Source organism: Bos javanicus, chromosome 26, assembly GCF_032452875.1.
Source record: "Bos javanicus breed banteng chromosome 26, ARS-OSU_banteng_1.0, whole genome shotgun sequence".
Taxonomy (NCBI): domain Eukaryota; kingdom Metazoa; phylum Chordata; class Mammalia; order Artiodactyla; family Bovidae; genus Bos; species Bos javanicus.
Genome location: NC_083893.1, coordinates 33,740,020 through 33,759,002, shown reverse-complemented (window position 1 = coordinate 33,759,002; position 18,983 = coordinate 33,740,020). Strand labels below are relative to the sequence as shown.

The window sequence follows — 18,983 nt, the reverse complement described above, 5'->3', positions numbered from 1 at the left end:
TTTTAAGTAATAAGTACAAAGATAATCAATAAAAGAGAAATAGAACATTTTCTATGTGTCAAAAGAAATTAGTAATGTAAAACAGGAAAAAAGCATATCATGTTGAGAAACAACAAATAAAACCTAATATACAAAATAACACATAACTATACATAATAATACTTAAAAATAAATGTGAATGGGTTTAATTCATCTATTAAAAAGAGTCGGACACATTCTATACATCAGAGACACATCAAAAACAAAGTGAACCAGAAAGCAAAAAATAAAAATATGGGCAAACATATGTGGGCAAATGAAAGGATAGGAACAGAAGGGTGTAATTCTGGTAAGTAGGATATATCTGGGAGAAGGAAATGGCAACCCACTCCAGTATTCTTGCCTAGAGAATCTCATGGACAGAGGAGCCTGGTGGGCTGCTGTCCATGGGGTTGCAGAGTCGGACACAACTGAAGCACCTTAGCATGCATGCATGCATTGGAGAAAGAAATGGCAGCCCACTCCAGTGTTCTTGCCTGGAGAATCCCAGGGACAGGGGAGCCTGGTGGGCTGCCGTCTATGGGGTCGCAGAGTCGGACACGACTGAAACGACTTAGCAGCAGCAGTAGGATATATCTGACAAGGTAGATGTCAATCCTCACAGCATTAAACAAAGGCAGAAATTTTTTCATGTGAGAAGCATTTACAAACAAAGATAAAGGAAGCAACTTGATAAATCAGACACACTCTGATAATAAAAAATACACTTTCCTCTCAAGTGTACATGGGATATTTATAAATACTGATCACAAAGAAAGGATTATAAAGATTACATTCTAAACCACAATATAGTAAAGCTGGTATTATTAACAAAAAAATTGTCTTTTGTTTCAGAAAAACTCCACTATTCTTGCATGTTTCTCCTTTACTCCTACACTAATACCACTTACAACACTGCTGACACCAGATGGGTGGGTGTTTCCCCCACACTAGGCAACTGTTTGCAACAACTTTTGGGTTCTCAATTTTAACACTAGGACAGTCACTCACAAGACTGCCCTCCCACTTCTGATGACAACAGCAAGTCATAGGTCCCCAAGCTACCCACACTTCTGTTCAACTTGGCTACAAATCAGATTTCCATGACCCTTCCTTTGGATTATTTGCTACAATAACAGAACATAGAGAAACACTTATGCTTTACTGGTTTATAGTACAAGACTATGATAAAACATACAGCCAAGCATCCAGATGGAAGAGCGAACGTCAGGCGAGGTATGTGGGAAGGGGTGCAGGGCTTCCACGGGCGCGCCCAGCCTGCCACTGCCCCAGCTCCTCCTGTGTTCCCCAACTTAAGTTCTTTGAGCTCTATACCCTTGGAAATTTTAGAAAGGCTTCATCACAGAGGCATGGTCCATCATTAACTCCATTTCCAGCCTCTTCCCCTCTCTGAAGAAGAGGGATGGGAGGTGGGGTGGTAGGGGCCTGAACTAATCAAGCTCCTAATCATGGCCAGGAAAAGAAAATAAATCAGAAGTAAGTAATAAAGATAAACAAGAAATTCATGAGAGACAAATTTTTAAAAAAAATTCAGCATTCACACATTCACTCCTGACAAAAAAATATAAAAAACTGAAAAACAGAAAATAGGAACTGATGGGTATTTTTTTTCAGTAGGAAAGTTAACCTTAATCACATTTATTGATGTGGTTTGTTGATCAAACCTTTTGTATTTCTCTATTCTGTAATTACTGTATATTATGTTACAGTGTGTCTTTCTATTTGGTATGCCCATTTTCCTTTTTTTATTAAGATTTTTTGGGGGTTTTAGGAAGGTCTGTATTTTTGTTCCAGTTGCTATTTTCTATTAATATTTTTTATCATATTATAAAAGTATTAATTCCAATTTTATAATATTTTATGATCTGGTCTATCATCTTTAAATGGTATCCTTTAACTGCCACTTATTACCTACACAATTATCAATAGTCTGTTTCCCCACTTTCCCTTTTATTTCCATTTTTCTTTAGTTGCGTTCTTTCTAATTCTGTCAGAACATATGACATATGATTTTATATTATTCTTCATCTCTTGGGTTGTATTCTGCTGATTTAGCTAGGTTGGAACTCTTCCAGTAGTCTCTTCCCTGTCTAGTTCTGGGTTATCCTGGACCACGAGATATTTCGAGAGAGAACTGGAAGGTTAAAAGGCAGCAGCAGCCCGATCCTCTCCGTGGGAAGGCAGGTGCAGGGCACCAGTGTACACACTCTCCTCCTCTGTGGGCTCACCCGGAGGGCTGTGGGGGAGCGGCGGGGCCCCTGGCAGCTGCACCAGCTTTGGCCAGATCTCCTCCCTTGGCGTGTCCAACTCCCGGGCCAGGTTGAGCTGTTAGCTGCATGATGAAGTGAACAAACATATTCTGCTGGTCAACTCATTACTTAAGTTGGAAGCTTACATGGGCTCCAGCTCATCCTTAAGGGATTCCAGTTCAGGCATGTAGGTTGTAGTTTGCCCTTGTTCTCCCCTCCTTCATATCCATCTTTCCTTTCAACTACCTGACCTCCTGACTGGGTAGAACCATCAGACATACAGGCAACAGCTACAGGTAGACTAACTAACCAGCACAAAAATGCATCCACAAGATTATCACTGTTTGTGACTGCTAAATACTAGAAACAATGTAACAGCCTGGTGTGCTACAGTCCCCTGGTCGCAAAGAATCAGACACAACTTAGCGAGTGAATAACAAGGGTCAATACACAGGACAGGAGGGCAGCTGAATAAATTATGGCACGTGCGCATGCACACACACACACACACACACACACACTACTATGCACTATTAAAAACAACTGGGAAGTTTTCCATAAATTTATATGGAGTGACTGCCAGGAAAACTTACATGATAAAAAGTAAAGTGCACAAAAATGTCAATGGTATGTCACTTAATATAAAATATTAAAAAAAGAAATTTAAAAAAGAAAAAGAACAGGACAAAAAGAATGAGATGGTAAGAATAAGCAGAAGAGATGGGTGGATGGAACTATATTTTCTGTGTGGTTCTGACTTTTAGACCAAGTTATAATTCTTCACAAAGTAGTGAAAGTGTTAGTCACTCGGTCCTGTCCAACTCTTTGTGACCCCATGGACTGTAGCCTCTCAGGCTCCTCTGTCCATGGGGTTCTCCAAGCAAGAATACTGGAGCGGGTAGCCATTCCCTTTTCCAAGGAATCTTCCTGACTTGGGGCTCCTGCATTGCAGGCAGGTTCTTTCCTGTCTAAGCCACCAGGGAAGCCCATAGTTTTGCATACTTAAAAAACAAACAGTATCAAACAAAAATGGGGGAAGGAGGGCTAAAAATACAAATAAAAACAAATGAATCTAGCTGTACTTCAAATGAATAACATAATCTTATGGAGGGTGGGGAGTGGGAGGAACTAATTTAAATAATTTTTCAATTTAGTTGAGAGGGACTGGAAGCAAAGACATCCCGGTAGCAACAAGCACAACTAGTGTCCAGATCTTATTTTCTCAAAACCATTCTCAATATTCAATACTAAAAGGAATCAGAGGCTCCTTGGAAAAATGGCTGATTCAGAGGTAGGGCTGGGAAAGTACAAGACGAACCTGGAAATATTTTGTTATTAACAAGAAGTGCTCAGGGAATGATTAAGGACAAAGGGACACAGGCGATAGAACAGCTTGAAGGAGATCCTATTAGTCAAACAGGACAACTGTGAAAACCAAAATAAATAACGACAGTGACGCTTCATAAAAGCAAATAAGAATTCATGAGCTGAGTCCAAACATATTATATATATATTATATATCATATCTATATTATATGAGATGGTTGGATGGCATCACCGACTCAAAGGACATGAGTTTGAACAAGCTCAGGGTGAGGGTGAAGGACAGGGAAGCCTGGCGTGCTGTAGTCCATGGGGTTGCAAAGAGTCGGACACGACTGAGCAACTGAAATGATATTATATTACTTCAAAAAATGTATTTTTTTTCTTCTGGTCAATATACCCCAATACTTCTTCAAAAAAGTGATGAGTAAGGGTGAGATTTGAAAGATGAGAAGATGTTAACTATGTTAAGAAAGCAATGAAGGAGATTCCTGGGAGAGAAAGTAACACACGCAAGAGACTGAAGGTCAGTGACTCAACACACAGAACAAATGGGAGCACTGGACAAAACGAGAATAAACCTACAGACAGAGACAGTCTCCTGAGTCATGTTAAGGACTGAGATCTTCATTCTTAAAGACAACGTAAGTCAGATGAAGAATGAAGTGCAAGTCTCAAAGGTACTTCAAACTAAATTCGTGAACATCCCTCCAAACTTGTCCTTTCTACAGCATTTCCTGTCACAGAACGGCACCACCATCTGTCCAATTACACAAGCCAGAAAACTACCTACAATACCTGTGTCATAACCAACCAGCCCTCTATCATCACCCATTCGTTAATCCATGATCAAGTCCTATTGATCTCATTACCTAAAACCGACTTCAAGCTATCATCAGGTCTCACGGGGAACACAACATCCTTGTCACAGATCCATTCTTCTTCACTAATTAACAATTACCCACCCAGGAGACAAACGGATCTTTACAAAACACAAATCTGATCACATCATCTTCTGGCAGAAAACCCTCCATGGGCGTTCCATTGTTCTACATACAAAAACCACATGTCTTGTCTTCAGCATATTCTTCCACATCCAGCTCAGAGTGCTGTAGCAACCAGGGCTTTCTTTGTTACAGAGTGCCTCTATGTCTGGAATGCTCTCACCTAGTAAAGTCATACCTGTCTTTCAGATCTCAAGCTCCATTTTTACTCTTAAAAAGGCTTTCTTGTTTTTATGAGGTACATGTGTCCTTTTGAATTACGGCTTTCTCAGGGTATGTGCTCAGTAGTGGGATTGCTGGGTCATATGGTAGTTCTATTTTTAGTTTTTTAAGGAATCTCCATACTATAGCTAGCTAGTAAGATAGATAGATAGATAGCAGGTATCTAGTAGCTAGATACCTAGCTACTATAGATAGCACAGAGGCTCAGCTGGGTATTCTGTGATGACCTAGATGGGTGGGCTTGGGAGTCCAGGCAAGGAGATCCAAGACAGAGGGGATATATGGCTGATTCACTTCACTGTACAGAAGAAACTAACACAGCATTGTAGAGCAAATATACTCCATTAAAAGAGAAAAAACTTTCTATTCTTCCAGATTACTGTAATTTCCTTCTTAGCACTAATCGAAATTATAAAAATATTTATGTGGTTATTTAACTTTTCTCCTTGTTAGACTGTAATTCCTATTAATTATTTAGGGACCATACACTGTTTTATTATTTACCAGCACGGTGCCTCGTACAAAGTAGGTAATGAATGGACAGGGTATAAATGCTAAAGAAACTTTTATGTGTGCAATAAGCCACATTATATTGACAAAATAGGATATGTATATTGATTTATACACAAAAACAACTGCCAAATAACTGCATCTAATTTTTTTCAGTGTCAACAACCTTAAAGTACATATACAGAGATTTTTCTTAAAATATTTCACTTGTTCTGTTAATCATACATAAAAAATAAAACAGGATGTAAAAGACTCTTCCCCTTGGGATTTTTTGCCATCACATAGGCAATGGCGCCCCACTCCAGTACTCTTGCCTGGAAAATCCCCTGGTGGGCTGCAATCCATGGGGTCGCACAGAGTCGGACACGACTGAGCGACTTCACTTTCCCTTTTCACTTTCATGCATCGGTGAAGGAAATGGCAACCCACTCCAGTGTTCTTGCCTGGAGAATCCCAGGGACGGGGGAGCCTGGTGGGCTGCCGTCTATGGGGTCTCGCAGAGTGGGACACGACTGAAGCGACTTAGCAGCAGCAGCAGCAGATCAAAACTACTGCATTTAAAATAAAATATGGAAGAAAGAAAAGGAAGAGAGGGAAAAGGAAGAAAGTGAGAAGAGAGGGAGAGGAAGAAGAAAGGGAAAAAAGGAAGGTGAAACCAAATAAAGAGTAACAGCTTTTAAAATGTTAGTAATAAAGTTAAGTTTTTAACTCATCATTAACTGGGGAATTTTTGCAGAAGCAGTCAATAATGTGTTAAGACTTTAAAAAAACTTTTAAGGTCTTATTTTTGTGAAATGTATAGACATATAGATACAATTATATATAGTAGTATATATATATATATAATGTGTGTGTGTGTGTTCAGTTGCTCAGCTACATCTGACTCTTTGCAACCGCATGAACTGTACTCCACAAGGCTCCTCTTTCCAGGCAAGAATACTGGAGTTATTCTTGGAAATACTGCCATTTCCTATTCCAGGGGATCTTCCTGACCAAGGGATCAAACCCATATCACTTGTGCCTCCTGTACTGGTGGGCAGATTCTTTACCACTACACTGAAAAGCCTCATATATTATGTATATATAATATACAGCAGACAGTAAAGTTTGATCACAGGCAGTATAATAACTTAGTTCAATGAAAAAACTAAAAATAATTGAGGAGTTTTACTGTTACAAAAACTGTAAACTGACACATCTTGAGATCTAAAAGACAAGTGTGACTTTAGTACTAGGCAAGAAAGGATCCAATGGAGAAGGAAATAGCAACGCACTCCAGTATTCTTGCCTGGGAAATTCCATGGAGAGGAGCCTGGCACGAGGTTGCAAAAAGTCGGACACAACTTAGCGACTGAGAATGCATACACAAGAAAAGATGAAGGCAGACAAGGCAGGTTAGAAGACCCTGAGGGAAAGCAAGAAAGGTATGCAGAGAGAGGATTTTAGGTTTTATACCAAGAGCACTGAAAACACGAGGTGGAAAAAAATCACAATCACGGACTACTAAATTAAAGCAGAGGCCAGAAGCAAATTTGAATGTTTTTTAAATTTCAAAAACTGACATTTCCCTGTGGCCACATTAAACACTCTGTAAGTTTACCATAAATTGGCCAATATTTTTTTATCATACTTTAGGAACAAAGAATAATAAACATATAGGCTGCTGCAAAAAGAAAATATGAAGTGTGTACAAAAAAGAGTTAACACACCAGGCCCCACTCCTATTCTTTCAAAGGTCTGCTTATAGGGCTGGTCCTTGCCTGGATTTTGAGAGTGTCCCCATCATTCCCAGAACTGATAAGAGTGGCACACAAGATCTAAACTGTTTGTACAAACACTATGGTTTACGGTGAACACTTGCTTTCCTTCTGGGAGTCTGGAATTTTGGTACACGGCGCCAGGCAGAAGATGCCTCTGTGGCCAGCCCCCAACAAAAACCTCAGGAGCTGTCTCTAATGACCTTCCCTGGCTGGCAACATCTCAAACTTATCCTAACAACTCCTTGCTGGGGGAATTAAGCACATCTTATGTGATTCCATCAAGAGGCAACTCTGGAAACTTGCTCCTGGTCTCCCCTGGATTCAGCCCCATGTGTCTTCTCCCTTGGCTGATTTTGCTTTGTATTCTTTTGTTGTAAAAAATTGTAGCCACGAGGAGTACAACTACATGCTGAGTCCTATGAGTCCTCCTAAAGAATTGACCTGGGGGTGGTTTTGGGAACCCTGACAGAGTAAAATCATCAAATAATGACTCATTAAAAGTTTCATTTCCCAGATGGCTACTCTGTCGTTGCTGTTTTTCAGTGTGGTGGTATTCTAACTGACTCCTTGTGACCTCACGGACTGCAGCACGCCAGGCTTCCCTGTCCTTCACCATCTCCTGGAGCTTGCTCAAACTCATGTCCATTGAGTCAGTGATGCCATCCATCTCATCCTCTGCCACCCTCTTCTCCTCCTGTCTTCAATTTTTCCCCCTGCCCAGCATCAGGGTCTTTTCTAATGAGTCAGCTTTTTGTATCAGGAGCTTCAGCATCAGTCCTTCCAATGACTATTCAGGATTGATTTCCTTTAGGATTGACTGGTTTGATCTCCTTGCAGTCCAAGGGACTCTCAAGACAGCTAACAGACACATGAAAAGATGCTCAACATTGCTCGTTATTAGAGAAATGCATATCAAAACTATAATGAAGTTATCTCCTCACACCAGTCAGAATAGCCATCATCAAAAAGTCTACAAACAATAAATGCTGGAGGCAGTGTGGAGAAAAGGGAGCCCTCTTGCACTGTTGGTAGGAAAGCAAATTGATACAGCCACTATGGAGAACAGTATGGAGATTCCTTTAAAAACTAGGAATAAAACTACCATATGACCCAGCAATCCCACTACTGGGCATTACCCTGAGGGAACTTAATTGAAAAAGACACATGTACCCCAATGTTCACTGCAACACATTTACAACGCTAGGACATGAAAGCAACCTAGCTGTTGATTGACAGATGAATGGATAAAGAGGTTGTGTTACATATACACAACAGAATATCACTCAGCTATAAAAAGGAATGCATTTGAGTCGGTTCTAATGAGGTGGACGAACCTAGAGCCTATTATACAAAATGAAGTCAGAAAGAAAAAAGCAAATCTTGTTTATTAACACATATACATGGAATCTAGAATGATGGTACCGATGAACCTATCTGCAGGCCAACCATGGAGATGCAGACACAGAGAACAGACTTACGGACACAGTGGGGGAAGGAGAGGGCGGGACGAATGCAGAGAGCAGCATGGACATATATATAGTACCATATGTAAAACAGGCAGGCATTGGGGATTCGTTCTGTGACCTAGGGAGCTCAAACTGGTGCTCTGTGACAACCTAGAGGGGTGGGGTGGGAGGTGGGAGGGAAGTTTAAGAGGGAGGGCACATATGTATAACTATGGCTGATTCATGTTGATGTATGGCAAAAACCAACACAATATTGTAAAGCAATTATCCTTCAGCTAAAAATAAATAAAATTTTTTTAAAAGTTTACTTTCACTGTAAAATCAGAAATATATTCTAATTTTTAACAAAGTATGCAACAGAAAAATAGCACATACTACATAATGAGAATACCAGTGGTTACTCAGAAGTATTGTGGAATTTAGACTTCTAGAGTCTGATTTAATTATATATTAACATTCACCTAGTAAGCACATTTAAAAGTATGCCAAATTTTCCTACTAGATGTTTTCTTATAAAATCAGTGCTTTTCTTCAGATAGCCACTGTGCTAAATTTGCATGTTATATAAAAATATACCATTAACATAGCCAGTATAAAGAGGTTAAAAAAAAAATTAGAAACCCTCAAGGAGAAAAGGGAAAAAAATCCAGAGGTATCTGTCAATTTAATACAAATATATGCTAACTCATTACGAATTAATAACAAGCTTAGGGCCCAGCTACATTCTTAAAAACTGTTTGAATATCAGAACCATTCACTACTATTAAGTATCTTTACTTTTGCTTTAGATCTTTGACATTTATAATTTCTTGTATGTTACTGTGAAAGTGATACTGGTCACAATTACAAACCTGATTCTAAAAGCTGTTTTAAAGAGGAAGGAGACTGAGTATTAAATTGGTCCTCTTTCAGAGTGTTTTTAAATTAAAATCCACTTACTCACTCAGCTGAGCGTTTCTGGCTTACTGATAAACAAACTGAAATTCCATGAAATAAAAACAGGCTGCTGAATGCCTCTTCAAGGACATAAATAACATGGCTGCAGATACATTCATAAATATATCAGATAGTACTGAGATAAGACAGAGCAGCGTGATGAATTAGACTAGAATTAACATATACACACTAATATACATAAAAAAATAACAAGAACCTACTATAAAACACAGTAAAGTCTACTCAATATTCTGTAATAACATAATCTATACGAGAAAAGAATCTGAAAAAGGATATATATACACACACGTGTGTGTGTGTGTGTGTGTGTGTGTGTGTACAGATGTTCACCTTGCTATACCTGAAACTAACACAATATTGTAAATCAACTATATTCCAATAAAAAATTTTTTTAAAAGACTCTTAGCATCAACAAAGCAAATTAATTTAGTGCCAGCTTATTGAACTTTGATATGATAATTCTGATTATGCCTGCTTTTGTGAATATGAACTGAACTTATCTTCGAAGCAATATAAAAATCTTTTTTTTTTTCCTAAGTTACCAGAATTTTAACACAGTAGCATATTACTGAAGTATTGTTTCTTTGAAATTACAATGTTGAAACCACTTACAAAGTATTTTACTTTTCACAAGTGTATTTATATGTAAAAATCGTTATTTTTTGTCACAATGTGTTTTAAAATATTTTCAGTAAACTGGTAAAGAGATTGTAAGGATCCATTCTAAGAAGCCACTGAATCTGCCTCAGATGGAGGTTAAACAACTGAGTTAACCTAAGAGTTTATTAGCAGTGATCTGAAGTAGGAAATGGTTAACTTTGGGATTTTTAACCAAGTCTGTAAATACCATCCTGAAACACAAATCATATTGTCATTCTCCTATTATGCAAATAAAAACCACCTCAAACATCTCTGTATTTTCAATGGATGAAAAAGCCTATTAACTATTAAGAATGTTACACAAAGCTCTTCATAGTGAGTCTGAACCTAATCTACCTTCCTCTCTTTCACTTTTCCAAGGAGCCCCTAAAGTCTTGCCACAGTAAACTATTTTTCACTCCCCAAATCTACTCCTTCCATTTGGTATCTAAGAGAGATGAAAATGTTTGCAATTTCCTAGAAGGAGGATTGTAAGTAAAGCATTTCATGGACATTTCTAATCTTTGACTATATGAATAGAGTATCACTGTTTAATTGTTTTATTGTAAAATTTCCTAATTTGATTAAATGGATCAGGGGAATTAATTGCCTCTTATATTAGCTATAAATCTAACTTAAATAATTTTTAAGATGCTTAATCTTTTTCTTTTAACATTTTTATAAAAGCATTTTATATAAAGGTAATACATTCATATGGCAAAAATTCAAACAGAAATATAAAATGTAAACCAAGTCTTCCTCCTTCAACGTTAGTCCTTCTTCGCTTCCCTGCTTGTTTACCTGTCGCTTCCTCAGCCAGGAGTGTCCCTCCTGCCCCATTTTCATTTTCAGCTACACTTCTGCTCATTTTTCAAGTTTCAACCTAATTGTCTCCTCTGAGAAACATCTTCCAAAGCTTTTAGGCAAAGTGAGTTACTCCTTTCCCCACTGCTTTAATTCAACTTTGTTATATATTTCCTTAGCGGTTAGAGTATCCTGCACATAATACATACTCAATAAATGCATTTATTACATGGACTTGAACAAGACACACAAGCATCTAAAACCTAGGAGGCAATGAAATACTCTTATTTCTTAAATATGGATGAATTTTTAAAAACATGATTTAATTACTGGGAATATTTGAGTTTTTGATAAATCTCGTTAACAGGCAATTCCAATATAGTCCATTCCAAATTAAAAGCATTGGAAGTTTCATTTGCACTGAAGATTTTATTCAACATTTCTTTTTTTTTTGTAACTAAGTTTCAAGATACCCTTCATTTTTGTACATGCATACTCTATTCTCATTTTTACTCTCACAAGATCAGTCTACTTTTTAGTGACTGCAAAGAGGACAGCTTCAATTAATTTAAGCCTAATCAAATGGAGCCTTTATTTCATTTACTCCACATGTCCTCTTTTTATAGAAAGAAGTAAACAAGAAACAAAATCTGAAAAATGTCAAAGTTCTAAAGAAAAGACTAAGCATAATCTCTTGTTAAAATTTCAAAATTTGTAATACCATAAAAAAGGATTTCCTAGTGTGCTCTGGAAAGCCTTAACCTTTATAAATAAATAAAGCAGGGTCAAAGAAAAAGTATCTGTTATAATATTTTGCCTTCTAAAATATTAGTAGTAGTTTTAGGTCATTTGAAATTAAAGGAAGCCTAGTGATAGTTCCTAAAAAGAACTTTAAACCTTTTTATCATAGTGAGAAGAGTATAAAATTAGTCATGCATTTTATTTTCTCTTTTTTTCATGGAACAAATTTAGTTAAGTCCAGATGTACAAAATGACATTTTTTAAATACTTGATCATGAAAAAAGTAAACTATATCCTTATTTTTAAAGAAAAATCATATACTAAATGCTGGTTCTTTAGGAAGGCAAACCATTATCACTAAGCTTAACTCTTCACAAAAAGGTACATGGAGTCCTTAATTCAAGATTAGAAATTACTTTCAGAATCACTGCAGTCTTGCCAAATGTTCATTCTCCTATGAGCAAAATGAGTCAGCCACTCTCCAGTGACTATGCCAGGACAGTCTGTTAGAAACCAACTAAAAAGAGCAGATACCTTTATCAGAGTATGTGTGTTCCAACGCATGAAGATCGGGCAACAGGTGAATACAGTTTATGCAGCAGTAGGTGAAGAAATCAAGGATGACCACTTTTCCACATAGATCCTTATAGACAGAAATAGGTTCTTCCGTATTCAGCCATTCTAATCCTGAAATTTACACAAAATAAATAATGATTAAAGGAAACAATGAAGATAATTTATCTAAAACTTTCCATTAAAATGTGAACCATTATTATTTGTAAGAAAAGATGGGGGGCAGGAAGGAAGAGGGGAGTTAATACATAGAAAGTTACTATTATGAGGCAGTCTGCAAATATAGTAAGAAAAAGCTACTAAATTCTCTTAGAAATAGCATATTAGTCTGTGTGTGAAAGGAAGATCAACATATTTAGGTAAAATATAGGGAGGAAGAATCAATATTAAAAGGGTTTAGGTACATGATTAGGTACAAATGAGCTATTGAAAATTAAAGTCACCTTAAGAATAGAATAAATAACAAAAAGGAACAGTGTTAGTGTTAAACTTTAAGGATAAACACGCTGTTGTGCAGTCCCTCAGTCACGTCCGACTCCTTGTGACCCGACGGACTGCAGTATACCAGGCTTCCCTGTCCTTCAGCACCTCCCAGAGTTTGCTCAAACTCCTGTCCATTGAGTCATTGATGCCATCCAAACGTCTCATCCTTTGTTGTACCCTTCTCCTCCTGCCTTCTATCTCTCCTAACATCGGTGTCTTTTCCAATGAGTCGGCTCTTCGCATCAGGTGATCAAAGTATTGGAGCTTTAGCTTTAGCATCAGTCCTTCCAATTAATATTCAGGGTTGATTTCCTTTAGGATTGACTGGTTTGATCTCCTTGTTGTCCAGGGACTCTAAAGAGTCTTCTCCAACACCACAGTTCAAAAGCATCAATCCTTCAGCACTAAGCTTTCTTTTGGTTCAGCTATCATATCTGTACATGACTACTGGAAAACCATAGCTTTGACTATATAGACCTTTGTTGGCAAAGGATAAACATACAAAATACCTAAGCCAATTTCATAAGAGAAAGAGCTAAAATGCTCTGGATTTAAATGAGACCTTAAATACAAAATATTTTAAATATTTTATTTCATTTCATTTAAATGAAAATATTTTAAATGAAAAGTTAAGCAAAACACAGTTAAAGATTTCATGAAAGCAATATTAATATCGATGAAGACCATGTTCCCTTCTCTCCAAAGGAAAGAAAATAAAATCTAATTAATCTGTGATTTCATAAATCAGAATTTATAATTACTAGACCATGATTTACAACTTTAACTACATACTATGAAGAAAAATTTTGTCAAACAAAAGTAGATTAAAATCGCAGCATGTTACCAATTTAAGAAACAAAGATAAAGAGTTTGTTGCTTATAAGTAAATAAATGTACCTACTAAAACCATTAATTATACCTTGAAGCTTGGAAATAAATAGTTTATAGAAACTGAAAACCAAAGTTGGGTGGAACAAATGAATAATAACAGTTAACAACTAATAACGGCAACTGGAGTTACTCAAAACAAAATCTAAAAAAAAAAAAAAAACCCTGCAAATCAAACTAGTATTTCTGTCAATAGTCCAACCTAGTGAGGTTTTGGCTTCCCTGGTAGCTCAGACAGTAAATAATCTGCCTGCAACATGGGAGACCTGGGTTTGATTCCTGGGTTGGGAAGATCCCGTAGAGCAGGGCATGGCAACCCACTCCAATATTCTTGTCTGGAGAATCCCCGTGGACAGAGGAGCCTGGTGGGCTACAGTCCACAGGGTCGCAAAGAGTTGAACACAACTGAAAGACTAAGCACAACAGTGAGGTTTCAGAGTACAGTAAGGTCTTAATTATCCACTTTATTAAAGTGTTAATTATATACCTGATCAAATGACCATATAAAGCTCCAAACTAATTAATGCGTATTTCATATCTCCTAATTTTAAAATATTTATGAGTCTCAAATATATTTTCTATAAATAATCAAGCGATTTAGATTAGGGAAGTAGGGAAAGTATTATATATGTCAGTTATTGTGCTAGGTGCTTAGCAGACTTAATAATAATAATGCATTTTATATTAAAAATAACAATGAATATAATTTTAAAAGCTGTTAACGTTTACTGAGCTCTCATATGAAGTAAGAACTTTAGATATATTACTTCCAAACTGCATAATAAACCTGAAAAGCAAATACTGGTTCCATTTTATAAGTGAGAAAAGTAAGGCTTGGAGAAGTTAAGCAATCTGCTCAAGATCCTATAACTAACAAATGGAATAACTGGGATTTAATTCCAGGTCTGTCTGAGTCCTTCATTTATACCATGCTGCTTCCCATAAAACATGTTTCTTTTAAGAAATAAACAAAGTGTTTTTGAGAGAGTTATGACTTCTTTATTACCATAATTGATAAACCAAGAAAAAACTCATATCCAATAATCTGTCCTCAGTAATTATGTTAAAAACAAAGACTGAGTATTTTGTTATTATATTATGTATGAGTCATGGAGATCAAATCTCATGGTAATAAAATACACTCACGGTAAATACCAACAAGAAAATAAAAGCACTGGGCAAAATCCTAGCTGCTGGCATGCTGGTTTATGACAGTGTACTATATATAGCTGATTTTGGTACTAACAACTTGGTGATGTCTATGCATACAGTCATCTCTTGTGTTGCTGGAAAAAGGTGTTTGCTATGATTGCTGTGTTCTCTTGACAAAAGTTTGTTAGCCTTTGCCCTGATTCATTTTGTATTCCAAACCCAAACTTATCTGTTACTCCAGGTATCTCTTGACTTCCTACTTTTGCATTCCAATCCCTTACAATGAAAAAGACATCTTTTTTAAATTTTATTTCTAGGTCTTGTAGGTCTTCATAGAATCAGTCAACTTCATCTTCTTTGGCATAAGTGTTTGGGGCCTAGACTTGTATTACTGTGATGTTGAATGGTTTGCCTTGGAAACAAGCCAAGATCATTCTGTCGTTTTTGAGACTGCACTCAAGTACTGCATTTCAGACTCTCTTGTTGACTATGAGGGCTACCCCATTTCTTCTAAAAGATTCTTGCCCACAGTGGCAGATATAATGGTCATCTGAATTGAATTCACCCATTCAGGTCCATTTTAGTTTACTGATTCCTAAAATGTTGATGTTCATTCACTCTTGCCATCTCCTGGAGTTTGCCCACTTCCAATTTACCTTGATTCATGGGCCTAACACTCCAGGTTCCTACGCAATATTGTTCTTTACAGCACCGGACTTTACTTCCACCACCAGACAGGTCCACAACTGAGTGCTGTTTTCACTTTGGCTCAGCCGCTTTATTCTTTCTGGAACTATTAGTAATTGCCCTCTGCTATTTCCTAGTAGCATAGTGGACACCTTCTGACGGGGGTTGTGGGCGGTGGAAGTTGGGGGTGGGTTGTCATCTTCCAGTGTCGAATCTTTTTGTTTTTTCTTACTGTTCATGTTCATTGGGAAAACCACGATGATGTGGTCACTCACCTAGAGCCAGACATCTTGGAGTGAGAAGTCAAGTGGGCCTTAGGATGCATTACTACAAACAAAGCTAGTAGAGGTGATAGAATTCCAGCTGAGCCACTTAAAATTCTAGAAGACAATGCTGTTGAAGTGCTGTACTCAATACGTCAGCAAATGTGGAAACTCAGTAGTAGCCACAGGACTGGAAAAGAACAGTTTTCGTTCCAATTCCAAAGAAGAGCAGTGGTAAAGAATGTTCAAACTACCATACAATCGTACATGAACCAAGAACTTCCACATGTACAAACACAGTTTAGAAAAGGCAGAGGAACCAGAGATCAAACTGCCAACACTTGCTGGATTATAGAGAAGGCAAGCGAATTCCAGAAATACATGTACTTCTGCTTCATTGACTATGTGAATGTCTTTGACTATGTGGATCAAAACAAACTGTGGAAAATTCTTAAAGAGATGGGAATACTAGACCACCTTACCTATCTCCTGAGAAACCTGTATGCAGGTCAAGAAGCAACAGTTAGAACCTCATATGGCACAACTGATGGGTTCAAAATTGGGAAAAGAGTATGCCAAGACTGTATACTTTCATCCTGCTTACGTATCTTATATGCAGAGTACATCTTTTCAAATGCTGGGCTGGATGAAACACAAGCTGGAATCAAGATTGCTCGGAGAAGTACCAACAACCTCAGATATGCAGATGATACCACTCTAAAGGCAGAAAATGAAGAGGAATTAAAGAGTCTCTTGATGAGGGTGAAAGAGGAGAGTGAAAAAGTTGGCCTAAAACTCAACATTCAGAAAACTAACATCATGGCATCCAGGCCCATCACTTCATGGCAAATAGAAGGGGGAAAAGTGGAAGCAGTGACAGATTTTTCTTTCCTTGGGCTCCAAAATCACTGCAGAGAGTGACTGAAGCCATGAAATTAAAAGATGCAGGCTCCCTGGAAGGAATGCTATGACAAACCTAGACAGTGTATTAAAAGCAAAGACATCACTTTGCCAACAAAGGTCTGTACAGTCAAAGCTATGGTTTTTCGATGTGAGAGCTGAACCATTAAGAAGGCTGAGAGAATTGATGCTTCAGAACTGTGGTGCTGTAGAAGACTCTTGAGAGACCCTTGGACTACAAAGAGATCAAACCAGTCAGTCCTAAAGGAAATCAACCCTGAATATTCATTGGGAGGACTGATACTGAAGCTGAAGCTCCAATACTTTGGCCATCTGATGCGAAAAGCTGACTCGTTACAAAAGACCCTGATGCTGGGAAAGACTGAAGGCAAAAGGAGAAGCAGGTGGCAGAGGATGAGATGGTTAGATAGCATCACCAACTCAACAGATATGAGTCTGAGCAAACTCCGGGAGATAGTGAAGGACAGGGAAGCCTAGCACGCTGCAGTTCATAGGGTCACAAAGAGTTGGACAAGAATTAGCATCCGAACAACAACATGTATATAAACTTTTAAAGTTTCTTGGATAGGATAAGCACTAATGCACCCAATTTTCTAGACAGAATTCTACAATAATTCAAGTCCAGTATAGGATTAATAACAGAAAAAAAATAAGCACTTCTGAAGGCCAGAGCAAAAGGCTTGGAAAGACACGAGGCTGTCATCAGGGGCAGGGTTCCAACAGACCTCCCATGAGACACTGAACCCTGCCACAGCCAACCAATTAACTATACATGTGGTTTCAGTGTCATGCCAGGAGACACACCAACACCACCAGGCAAAACAATGCCAGTCCCAACCAAAGAAGGTAACATTCAGTTTCGTTTATCATAGCAAGATGAGCTTCACAAATAGCACTGCTGGGAATATCAGTTCTCTCATGCTCCAAACATTGACAGCAACAGGATTCAAACCTGGAGATGGGCCATAATTGATTCAGGTTTTTAAAACGACAAGTTTCACAACTTTGAAAGGAGTGTGGCCCAGTTAAGAAACCGGCCCGATGTGGGAGGCAGTGTCTGTATAATCCAACTTCAGCATTTCTTAGTTGCCAGGCCCTAGGCAAACGACTCTATTCCCGTGCCTCAGTTTCCCAACTGTAAAACAGAGCTGACAAGACCACCTCGGGATTCTCTGGTGGCTCAGAATCCGCCTGCAATGCAGGAGACCTGTGTTTGATCCCTGTGTTGGGACGATCCCCTGGAGGAGGGCATGACAGCCCACTCCAGTATTCTTGCCTGGAGAATCCCCATGGACAGAGTAGCCTGGCAGGCTGCAGTCCATGACGTTGCAAAGAGATGGACATGGCAGAGCGACTAAGCACCCACGCAATAAGACCACCTCGGTGGTTTGCAAAGATTAAGTAACAAATACTTTGTGTTTAGGACTCTTTGTGGCCCACAAGTGATCCGTAACCTTTAGCCTGGATGATGCACAAAGATGATGATGATGATGGGCAACCAGACTGAAAGGACAGGGTGGCGTGGACATTGGAATCACTGCCAACGGGGGCCACGAAACTTTAACTCGGTGTACTGAGTTAACCCAAGGCCCGGGAAGAGACGGAGGATAGAGACGAAGATGCAGGTTCCCGCCCTCCACAAACGCTAGTTCGCTGCCGCCTGGGGACAGAGTCTCGGCTGGGCGAGGCGTCTCTCCGCGGCTCGGCTGCACAGCCGCCTCGCCCACCGCTTCAGGGGAGGGCGCGGTCCGCGAGAAAGGGGAGGTTCCGGAGGGGTCCCCACCCCGAAGCCAGCCCCTCACCTTCCGGAAACTCGGGCACCAACAAGTCCTGTTCCCAGCCGTCCACCTTCTGCAGATACTGGTAGACCAGGCCGTCCTTCTCCTCCTGGGTCACGGCGTCGAGCAGGGCGTACTCCAGCGAGGTCTGAGCCGGGAGCAGGCCCGAGAGGTTGCAGCTCCGGGCTCCGGGCGCCGCCATGTTCTCTCCGGATGGTCCAGGGGCGGCCGCCCAGCCCGCGGGACGGTCTCGGGTGGAGAGAGAGGAAGCGCTTTATTGTTCTTTGGTTTCCAAACCGCACATTCGCCTCCCTTTCCACCAGCCCCACTCTACGCTAACGGCAGTTTGTTCAAAGGCTAAAGTGTAAATCGGGGCAATTCCCAGGCACGTAATTAAACTACCTTCCCAACCTACCCCGCCCCTCCTAAGTCTTCTCGCCCCAGGGGAGCCTGGACATTCAGAACGCCAGATTCAACAAGGAAAAGGCCACTGGGCCGGCGTTCTAGAAGCTCCAAGAGAACAA

The 18,983-nt window shown here is 39.1% G+C and overlaps 1 protein-coding gene across 2 annotated transcripts in view; it reads right to left on the bottom strand.

Moving 5' to 3' along the window:
- The window catches only part of NHLRC2 (NHL repeat containing 2), a 61,418-nt gene extending 42,527 nt beyond the window's left edge, over nt 1-18,891 (bottom strand). The window contains exons 1-2 of one of the 2 annotated variants that reach the window (XR_009733832.1): nt 18,484-18,890; nt 12,249-12,401 (exon numbers count right to left, since the gene is read on the bottom strand). Coding sequence is in view for 1 of the 2 variants with exons in the window: in XM_061403541.1 (XP_061259525.1) it covers nt 12,249-12,401; nt 18,484-18,661 (331 nt within the window). In the remaining variant the exon portion in view is untranslated. Of the gene's footprint in view, nt 1-12,248; nt 12,402-18,483 lie in introns of both variants that reach the window. The other variant, XM_061403541.1, reaches the window with a different exon arrangement.
- Between the last annotated feature and the right edge of the window lie 92 nt (nt 18,892-18,983).